This window comes from Neomonachus schauinslandi, chromosome 4 (assembly GCF_002201575.2).
Source record: "Neomonachus schauinslandi chromosome 4, ASM220157v2, whole genome shotgun sequence".
Lineage (NCBI taxonomy): Eukaryota > Metazoa > Chordata > Mammalia > Carnivora > Phocidae > Neomonachus > Neomonachus schauinslandi.
Window position 1 is genome coordinate 42,392,907 of NC_058406.1, and position 11,402 is coordinate 42,404,308.

The 11,402-nt window shown below is 37.1% G+C and overlaps 1 protein-coding gene across 2 annotated transcripts in view; it reads right to left on the reverse strand.

The window, feature by feature from the left end:
• The window catches only part of HSPB11 (heat shock protein family B (small) member 11), a 28,739-nt gene extending 17,370 nt beyond the window's left edge, over positions 1–11,369 (reverse strand). Inside the window, exons 1-3 of one of the 2 annotated variants that reach the window (XM_021683928.2) lie at positions 4,474–4,889; positions 4,292–4,433; positions 3,368–3,480 (exon numbers count right to left, since the gene is read on the reverse strand). In XM_021683928.2, the coding sequence (XP_021539603.1) occupies positions 3,368–3,465 (98 nt within the window). In that variant the 5' untranslated portion in view covers positions 3,466–3,480; positions 4,292–4,433; positions 4,474–4,889. Of the gene's footprint in view, positions 1–3,367; positions 3,481–4,291; positions 4,434–4,473; positions 4,890–11,317 lie in introns of those variants that run through there. The other variant, XM_021683927.1, reaches the window with a different exon arrangement.
• Positions 11,370–11,402: the final 33 nt, after the last annotated feature.

Genomic DNA, 11,402 nt, shown 5'->3' on the forward strand with positions numbered 1-11,402 from the left:
TTTCCCACTCCCCCTGCTTGTGTTCCCTCTCTTGCTGTGTCTCTCTCTGTCAAATAAATAAATAAAATATTTAAAAATTAAAAAATTTTAAAAATGATAGTTTTCTTTTAAAGATTTATTTATTTATTTTAGAGACAGACCACTCATGTTAGAGTGTGGGGGTGGGGGAAGGGGCAAAGGGAGAGGGAAAGTTTCAAGCAGACTCTGCACTGAGTGTGGAACCCAATGCGGGGCTTGATTCCGTGACCCTGAGATCACAACCTGAGCCAAAATCAAGCATCTGATGCTTAACCCACTGCACCACCCAGGCGTCCTACTGGTTTCCTTTTAAATAAGGCTTTACAGTTAACAACTGTTTAACATCTATTATCTCATGTGACTTTTTTCACAACTCTGAGGTAGTCAGGGAAGGTGGTGTTATCCCCATTTTTCAGATCAGAAAAGTGAGGCTCAAAGAGTAACACATATGCTTTTAGTCCAAGGTAATATATATAGATCACTTAACCAGGAGTTTTAACTGTAAATCTAGTATTCTACATTATGCTGAAAGGACTAATTCTCTCTCTTCTACTTTTTCTCTTAACTCATTTTTTATTCTAGTGTAGAACTTCCTTTCTCCTTTTTCATTGATATATTAAATACCTGAGGGCAAAAGTAAAGTCAAAGGCAAGTAGAAATATAATCACTTTCTTTAACTCTTATTTCTGAGGAAATTGAGAGTTGGGAGACCTATCTAATGGGGGTAATCTTATGGCACTGTTTTCTCCAAATAATTCTTTTTTTTTTTTTTTTTAAGATTTTATTTATTTATTCATGAGAAACAGAGAGAGAGAGGCAGAGGGAGAAGCAGGCTCCCAAGGAGCAGAGAGCCCGATGCGGGACTCGATCCCAAGACCCTGGGATCATGACCTGAGCCGAAGGCAGACGCTTAACCATCTGAGCCACCCAGGCGCCCTCTCCAAATAATTCTATGGTTACTTCCATTTAGACAAACCAACTTAGGAGCAGAGATTAATTTTTAATACCTACTATATAAAGTCTAATTGTACTTGTTGGAAATATATATACATTAAAAGTTTCTGATGTGTTCTGTTATCAGGTCAGTAGCTGCTTTTATTCTATATAGTTTTCTGTATTAAGGGTTTTGTCCAATCTAAATGTTATGTCCTTAATCATTCATTAATATGGACTGATCTTTGGAAAGATCTCTATTTCTTTTTTTAAAAATTTTTTAAAAGATTTTATTTATTTATTTGGGAGAGAGACAGAGAGACCAAGAGAGACAAATAAATAAAATTTATTTATTTGGGGGAGACAGACAGTGGGGGGAGGGACAGAGGGACAAGCAAACTGCCTGCTGAGCCTGGAGCCCAACGTGGGGCTCGATTCCAGGACCCTGAGATCATGACCTGAGCCGGAAGTCAGATACTTAACCGACTGAGCCACCCAGGTGCCCCAGAAAGATCTCTATTTCTGAAAACAACTTAAGGTAAATCTCATTATACCTGTGTATCATCACAGCAGTTCCCACATTAATTTCTCTACTCTGAGACAGAGTGGGATAAATAGCTATTACCTGAATTTCAGGAAGTAACAAACTAAGAAGGATTAAGAGGCACAGGAGAAAAAACGGATGTTTAGTTTTGGATTCAAACCTAAAGTTCGGGGGCGCCTGGGTGGCTCAGTTGTTGGGCATCTGCCTTCGGCTCAGGTCATGATCCCAGGGTCCTGGGATTGAGCCCCGCATTGGGCTCCCTGCTCAGCAGAAGGCCTGCTTCTCCCTCTCTCACTCCCCCTGCTTGTGTTCCCTCTCTTGCTGTGTCTCCCTGTGTCAAATAAATAAATAAAATCTTTAAGACAAACAAACAAACAAACAAAAACCCTAAAGTTTGAGTTATCATAGTATAATACAAAGAACCCCAAACTGGGAGTTAGAAGACATGAGGTTAATTTTGATTCCACCACTTGGTTATCTGTGTAATTTTGAACAAGTCATCTTTACCTCCAATAATACTTTTCCTCATCTTTAAAATAAGGTTGAAAATACATTTAAAAAATATTTTGCCTCTTATTTCCCAAGCTTATGGTGAGGGTCAAATGACATAACATCTATGAAACGATAAAGCCCTATGCGAATATAAAATAATACATGCATATATACATATATATATGTATGTTTGTGTGTGTGTGTATACTCAGCTACTTTCCAGTATTAATTGAATTTGACTGATATTTGATGATCTAATTCAACAAGCTACTCAACAATTATTTTAAGACATTCTGGAGTCAAAGATGAGTAAGTCATAGTCTCTAACTTCTAGGAATTCATAGTTAAGAGAGGACATAAATATTAAATAAATAATTATACAATAAAGGGATAAAAAGGTAATAGATGCATATACTAAATTCTTTTGGAGTCTGACGAAAAGGTAAACTAATCCTACATGAGGCCAAAGGGACAGAGGTCAGAGAAGAGATAACTATTAGGCTTACAGGAAGAGGTTAGTTGCTAGAATTTTATCCAGATACATGGAATTTACAATAGAACACAAAAATACCACAAGATCTGTGTTATAACTGGCTCTGCCTTCAGTAGTTAAAACTAGTACTTGACCTCTTTAGACCTCTCTTACCATAACTCTAAAATGAAAGGTTTAGATAAGATAAATTCCTAAGTCCTTCCAGCTCTAAAATTATATGATTCTATGAATCAAACTTTAGTCATTGTACAGATACCAAGAAGGAGAAACCAAGAGAGTAATAAAATAGTCACAACTATCAAAAAAGGAGTTTTTCCATTAACTATTTTTTCTTGGAATTTAAAAGTCCGAGAATGATATTTATCTCTACCTTGAATAAGCTCTAACACAGTAAAGAGAGGAAACTGGAATGAAATCAAGAAACTGAGAACCAAACAATGCAGGTAGATAGCAGGAAGTCAAGCCTTCAGTTCAGCAAATGTTGCTTAGACCACTAAGGAAATAGGCAATAATGAGAAGTTATAATGTTTTCTTCCTATCTACTAAAAAAACTTGGAATAAAATCACAACCAGATATTACAATGTACTCTTCCCTAAAATGAGACAGTTGTTTAAAGTTTTGCCTTGTTAAACCACTTCTTAAAAAACTATTTGTATAAAAGGTCAGTTTAAAAATTATAAAGAAAAGGATCAAAAACCTAAATATGCACAACTGAATTTGTTTCAGGAATGGTACCAAAGGTGGATATTGTCAAGTAATATACTTCACCAAACATTTATTAAACTATGTTTAAAAGTTCTAGTTGTTGTAAAGCATAGTCCCAGTACTCAAGGGGTTCACTGACCTAATATCAAGACTTTAAGGAAGAAAAAATAGTAACTCTTACCCATCAATAATATTTTCAGGTGGGTGTTTTTCATCACTTGAAGTAGCTAAAATCACTTCAGTCCCCTCAGAGCTCAAACACAGATCAATTTTTCTCATCTTAAAGTGTTTAACCTGCAAATAAAACAATAATAACAAAAGCAAATTCTTGGTTCTCTGAACTTTATCCAAGAAAAGGGAGAGAGAAAGCCTGTTGCCTAGCACACAGCTTAACAACCAAGCTATTCAACAAGTGGGAGGGACCCTAACATGTTTATTTATGTAAGTAAACTTCGAACCTTCCCCAGGATTAATCTGTAAGATAATGATTATTTCCACTATTCTACTCCACAAAACAAGACACTAACTACTCTGACATCATTTTTCTGATTCTAAAATTAAAAGTCCTCAATAATGATAGAGAAACAGTTAACAGGCTAAGGTAACATGAATTAATGGGTAAATTTTAAAAAATTATTTATATCATTATATTTCTGAAATTAAAAAAAAATCTGGAGCATAAAAACCGATGTTTTCGTGACTGGTTTTATTTTTTCTTTTTTAAAGTAGGCTCCATGCCCAGCACAGAGCCCAACTCAGGGCTTGAACCCATGACTGTGAAATCAAGAGTCAGATGCTCAACCGAGCCACCCAGGTGCCCCACGTGACTGTTTATCCATACATTTATCAACTGAAGTAGCAAATAATATTATTCACATGCTAAAAAATATCTTACCATCATTATTTTTTGGAGCAGAATGTAAAATAAGAGAGAAGACAAACTTTGCTTATTTTTAAATTCTATACCAGTCACTTGGGTCATGGATTTAAAGACATTTCTATTGTATGGTAATATTTTAAGTTTAATAAAAATATCCTGAAAAGATAAGGACCTTGGTGGATTAGACAGAGAAGGTGAGAGAAGATTCTATCAGATCTCACCCACTCTCCTCCTTGATCTGGTGGTGACAGGGCACAAACCAATATATAAATGCAAAGTGACTATAAAAGCTGTATCTATAAAGAATTAAAAGACAAAGAGTGTTTGAAAAAAGGAGGAAGGCTTCCAATACCCTTCATACCCTGGCCTCCAGCTAACTTTTAAAAAAAATGAAACTATTCCCTGGCCTCCGGCTGACTTTTTAAAAAAATGAAACTATTTCAAATAAATAATAGACAAAGCACAGAGTATCACATATATTAAACAACTATGTACCCACTGCCTAGATTTAATAAATGTTAACATTTTTGCCCATTTCCTTCCTTGTCCAGAGGTAATAGCTATTCTGAAGTTGATGAGTATCTCTCCTTACTATATTTTATACTTTTATCATATACGTATCCATAAACGATATGTCCTGTCCTTTTAAAACTTAGATGATTTCTCAGTATATATATCCTTATACTACCTGCTTTTTTCATTCAATATTATGTTTTCAAGTTTTTATCATGTTGATACATGTAAACCTACTTTATTCACTTTAACTGCTGTCAGGTATTTCTCCATTTCTCTAATGATGAATATTTAGGTGTTTCCAATTTTTTGCTATTATAAACAAAGTTGAAATGTATACCTTTGTATGTATCCTTAGCATTTGTGGGAGAAAGTCTTTATGATAAGAGTATCTTTCTTTTTTTTTTTTTTTAAAGATTTTATTTATTTATTTGACAGAGAGAGACACAGTGAGAGAGGGAACACAAGCAGGGGGAGTGGGAGAGGGAGAAGCAGGCTTCCCGCGGAGCAGGGAGCCCGCCCGATGCGGGGCTCGATCCCAGGACCCTGGGATCATGACCTGAGCCGAAGGCAGACGCTTAACGACTGAGCCACCCAGGCGCCCCAAGAGTATCTTTCTTTACAGAAGTAAAATTGCAGAAACTTACAATCAGCATATCTTCAAGTCAGTAATTGATCAATTTGATCTTGAAATTTTAACAATTTACACTACCATCTGCAGTGTTTGAGAGTTTCTGCTTCCTCATATTCTCACCAACTTGGTATTAGATATTTTGGCTTTAGCCCATCTCATTGGTGTGAAATGGTATCTCAACAGGTTATACTTTGTATTTCCATGATTATTAGTGAGGTTGAATACTGTTTCATATGATTATGAGCCATTGAGGCCTCTTTTTCTGTTATTTGCTTTTCCTCATCCTTTGCTCTTTTTGCTACTGGGGTGCTTTTTAAAATTTTTTTGTCCTTTTCTTTTTGATTTGTAGGGATTTTTAAAATAAAACATTCTGGATACAAATCCTTTGTTATATGTGTTGCAAATATCTTCTACTACTCTATAGCTTGATTTTTCTTTTTGACTTTGTTTTCTTGTGCATTTACCCCCCCATGCACTTTTTTTTTTTTATTACTGAACTATAACATACATAAAGAAGAGAACACAAATCAGAATTATATAGAGCGATAAGTCTTCACAAAGTTAACACACCCAGGTAATCACCACCCATGGTAAAGAAATAGAATATTACCAGCACTTGAGAAGCCCTCTGCATGCCCCCTTCCAATCACTTCCCTCTCTCCTCCCCAACATAAGCATGGTCCTTATTTCTAATAGATTAATTTTGCCTGAAATTTATATACATAGAATCATATAGCTTGTACTCATTTGTATCTGGTTTCTATCACTCATTTTGTTTTTGAGACTTAGCCATATTGCTGTGTCACAGAGTTCAAGTGCAACTAAGTAAAGTGGAAGTAAAATTACAACCCAGCCCCAACCCATCTCAACCCCTAATAAGATGAAAGAAACCATCCCCTAAGTGGAGCTTCACAGGAAACTGGGTGTATGAACCGGAAAGCAAAGAAAGATTTCTTTGATCTTGGGTACTTAGATCCTAAACCCCTGATGGAGGGAATTGATCTCACTCCCAGGTATCTGAAATCAGAGGTAAACTGAAACTATTTAAATAAAACTACAAGTCAGTCCAATCCCTAGGTGGACTGAAGTGATCTGCCCCTTACCCTGGCTGTGGGGCAAAGAAAATAGTGAGTTCTCTCTGGGATAAGTCATTATCTACTTCAGTGTCTATTATTCTTTTAAACACAATATCCAATGTACAAAATCACTTCATTAGATCTATAGATGATCCAAGTATTGGAATTAGCAAAGATAGCTACTATGAATCTGTTAGATAATTTAGTGAAAAGATGGACAAAATGGGTGAATAGAAAGGGAATTTTAGCAGAGAAATTGAAACTCTAAAAAAGAACAAAATGGAAATTCCAGAACTGAAAAGTATAGTATCTCAAATAAAGAATTCATTAGATGGGCTTAGCATCAGACTGGACTCAACATAAGAATGGGTCAGTAAACTTAAACATAGGTCAACAGAAATGATCCAAAATGAAACATAGAGAAAAAATGAAAGTAGCAGAACAGAGCATCAGATACCTGTGAAACACTATCAAACTATTCAAAAATATATGTAATACATGTAATACATAAGGAGAAGAGAAAAAGAGTAGCTTAGAAGGAAAATCTGAACAGATACAGCTGAAAAATTTCCAAAGTCTATGAAAGACATAAACCCAAGATCCAAGAAGCTCTTGAACCCTAAATTGGATAAACACTACAAAGAAAACCCCACTTAGACACATCTTAGTCAATCACTGAAAATTAAAGAAAAGATAAAAAATTAAAAGTAGTCAAAGCAAAAAACACATTATGCTTAGGAGAACAGGGATAAAAATTGTCTTCTCATCAGAAACAATGGAAGCCAAAAGACAGTGGAATGACATCTTTAAAGTGCTAACAGACAAAATACAGAATTCTACATCCAGCAAAAATATCCTTTGCAAGTGAAAGCAAAATATAGGCATTTTCAGGCAAACAAAAGCTGAAAGTATTTGTTATCAATAAACACACTCTACAAAAAATTGGAAAATTTTCAGCTATACGGGGTAGGTGGAGCAGAGGGAAAGACAAGCAGCTCCAAGCTGAGTGCGGGGGCCGACGGGGAGGGGGGGTGGGTCTTGATCTCACAACCTTGAGATCATGACCTGAGCAGAAATCAAAAGTTGGACGCACAATGGCCTGAGTATCTGGTTTATAATCAAGATTGTACTCCCAACATAAATAAGGTACAGAGCTTCCCCCTTTTCTAGTTGTTGGAGCAATTTGTAAAAGACAGAGGTTATTTGATCCTGTAAACCTGGTAAAATCTTTGTAGATAGATTTTTTTTTTTTTACTATTTCAAATTCAACTGTTCTTTTCAGGTTTTCTACACCATCTTAGGTCAATTTTGAAATTTACATTTTGTAGAAACATTATATATTTCTTCTTAATCTTTATATTTATTGGCATAAAGTTCATTTTTTATTGTAATTTTAAAATCTAGCATGATAGTGTTAAAAGCCATGGTAAGACTGGTCAAGAAAAAAGGCATGTGTTCTAACATTTTCTATTTGTGCCTCTTCTCTTGGCTTTTTTCTTGCATTTAATACCATTGATACTAGAGAACTAGTGTTAGATGAACACTGTTAGTACGTGGTTTGAAGAAACATGGTCAATTCCTAGAAATACAGATTGATGAAGTTGGATGTTAATTCTCAACAAAATTCTAAAATTATTAAACTTCATTAAATATAAAATATATATAAAATATATAAAATGATAGCCCTGAAAACATAAAGATAGTAGTAAAATAGAAAGCAGCAGTAACATTAGTTCACAAAGGTTATGCCAAACCTATACATTTCTTTTTGCTTGTTTGATAGAGTTAGTACCAATTAGAGACATGTTCTGAATATTTCAACAAAACTTCAGAGAAAGCTTCTCAAGATTCCATATGGACTAGATGGAGAAATGTAGGTTGGGGGACAGGCAGTACTTTAGGTAAAATTTTTTAACTCTTTTAATGGCTATACTCAAAGAATGATGATTAATGGAACAAAATGAACTGTGGAAGACCTCTGTCCTTATGCCATTCAACATTTTTATTAATTAAAGATAGAAAAAGTATTCTTATCAATTTTGCAGATGACACAAAGCTGGGATGTCAGCTAATATGCTAGATGACAGAATTAGCACACAAAAAGATCTGAGCAAGAAAGAAAGATGGGATATGATGAATAATATATTTAATAAAGATAACAATAAAGGCCTAGACTCAGGCTTAAAAAGTCAATCACACAAAGATTGGTCTTGATTGGGGTTGGCGACCTACTGCTTATGAGCTAAATCTAGCCTGCCACCTGTTTTTGTATGGCCCATGAGTTAAGAATGCTTTTTATTTTAAATACTTTTAAAAATTAAAATAATATTTTGTGACACATGAAGATTATATGAAATTATATGAAATACATACTTCAGTATCCATGAATAGTTTTATTGGAACTTGGCCATGGTCATCCATATATACACATATAAATACTATACAAAGTAGTCGACGGCTACTTTTGTGTTATAGTGACACAGTAGCTGTGATAGAGACTATAAGGTTCATAAAGTCTAAAATATTTATTATCTGGGCCTTTACAGAAAAAGTTTGCTGACCCTTGATCTAGATGTGTAAAACATATAGGTTTGGCTCATTACAAAGACACACTATAAGGCAAGAGTGTACTGTATTTGCCCCCAAAGGTAAAGGAATACAATCTTAGATTATATTAACAGAGTTAAGGAGGAACTACCTCCATCAAAATTTTTAGATACCAGGGCACCTGGGTGGCTCAGTCAGTTAAGCGTCTGCCTTCAGCTCAGGTCATGATCCCAGGGTCCTGGGATCAAGCCCCACATGGGGCTCCCTGCTCAGTGGGGAGTCTGCTTCTCCCTCTCCCTCTGCCGCTCCCCTGCTTGTGCTCTCTCTAATAAATAAAAAAAATCTTTAAAAAAAATTTTTTTTAGGTACCACCTAAGGACCAGGCACTGTGCTTGCTAATAATGCAAAGGTGACTACAACCTAAGACAAAGATGGTGACTAAGACGTAGTTCTTGCCTTCAAGTTCAGAGTCAAGTAAGATGAACAAGCATGCAACTAATATTATAATGTTACGTGCTAACGGTGTGATCTACATCCAGATACTACATCATTTCTGGGTAGTATATATTAAGTAGGACATTGTCAAGTTTGATATTGTCAGAGGAAAACAAAAAGTTCATGATGATCTATAAATTATCACATGGAGAAAGTTGAAAGAATTAGCTGAAATATTTCAAAAGAGAGATAAGAGAGAAATGTGATTAATATCACAAGTGTTCAAAAATGGAAAAAGGATTAGAATTTTTCTTTTACAACTCCAAGAGGGAGAACTGGACTCAACAAATACAAATTCTAAGCAGGAAGACATCACAGATAGAACTTACTGGCAAAGTAAAAATTTTAAGTCTTTTCCATCCCTGGAAGTGTCCAAGAAGAGTAGGTGATAATTTATGGAGGAAACTAAAGAAAGGATTCCTGCATTGGTGGTTCTTTTAGACTGGATCAATTCCTAGGAAACACAGATTGAAGAACAGATAGTGAAGGATTTTAGAAGCCAAGTTAAACACAATAGGTTCTATCCTGTGGTTTTCAACAGTACTGGAGGTGATTTTGCCCCCAAGGGACATTTGACAATTTTGAAAGACAGTTTGGCTGTCACAACTTGGGAGGGAGGGGTGTGATGCTATTGGCATCTAGTGAGCATTTCACCAGGCTTCTAAATATCCCCATGCACAGGACAGTCCCCCACAACAAATCATTATTTAGCCCCAAATGTGAATACAGAGGTGGAAAAACTCTATGGTAATATATTTGGGGGTGCAAATGTGAGGGTTGGAGACTTAGGGAGAGAACTTGCTTTTAACAAGTTATATTTTAGGAAAATATCTAGCATTGATGTTTGGTATAAGAATAAGGAAAAGAATATACTCTCTAAATGTTCAGTTCTTTCCTTGCCTCACATTCTTATCATCTCAATTGTCTGAGGGAAGCCATGTACTTTAACACAAAATTCATTTCATACCTCCTATATCCATACCTTCCTATTTCCTATGTTGGGTGTAATTATTTAATGGCAGAAGTTGAGTTCTCTTTAAGGTTCCTTGGTTCGGTTAAAGAGAAAGTGACAAACCACCCCCAAAGAAACCCACAGAGAATGTTGCTTCCAGAACTCCAAGGTGCAGGTTTGCGTTGTAGTCTAACCCCCCACCCTGGGATACCTTACTCTAAATAAATATACACATATTCCCTCAGGGCTTAGATTACTAAAGGCGGTGCGCTCTGGGGTGCCCTCCTCTTCATTCTGCATGGTCTCTGACCCTGAACTTCCCTGTCCCAGGGCCACTGAGCCACCCTTTCATCTCCAGGTCACATCCTTCTGGCCCTTCTCTCTGAAAACCTCGAGGGGTCAAGTCCGCAGTTCACTTTATCCCTGACTTAGTACTCTCCCCATGACTGATTGGGAACTTTTGTGTAAATTAGAAAATGGCCACCCTCTGACTCCCAAGGCCAGGGCCTATGGCTTAGTATCTACTAGAAGGGCAAACCAGCTCTTGACACCACCTCCTCGCCCCGTCCCAAACCCTTCTCGGTCCAGGGCCATTCATTTCAAGCCCTCCGAGGGTCCTAAGCACTCAGGCTTGTGGACGCCCCACCCCAAATTACATAAAATATATTAAATGAACCAACATCCTACATTAACTATAATTCATAATATACGGGTTACGCAGCAGTTGAAAGGTTACAGTTTGGTAAACTAATTAAGTTCAATTTGCAACTGTTTTTCCCTTTTGGGAGTGAAAACATTATTTCAGGGTTCAAAAAAGTTCGTGGATCGGCACTGGTGTCTCTAGGGCTGAGGGGAGAGAACGTATCTGCGTCAAAGTCCCTCACGAGCCGCCCCTCAGCGCCCTCCCGCCGTCCGCCTCCTCACAACCCTCTCCATCGGCTCCCCGCTCTGCCGGCCGTGTCCAGCAGGGTCCCACCTCCACCGGCGCGGGCCCAACCCGCCCGGCCGTCCCACCACCCCACCACCCGGCTCGCCTGCGCCTCCGGTTAGCTCCAAGCGCGCGGACTATCCGGGCTCCGGATCTCCCTTCCGCTCCGCCCCGCGCAGCGCGCCCCCGGC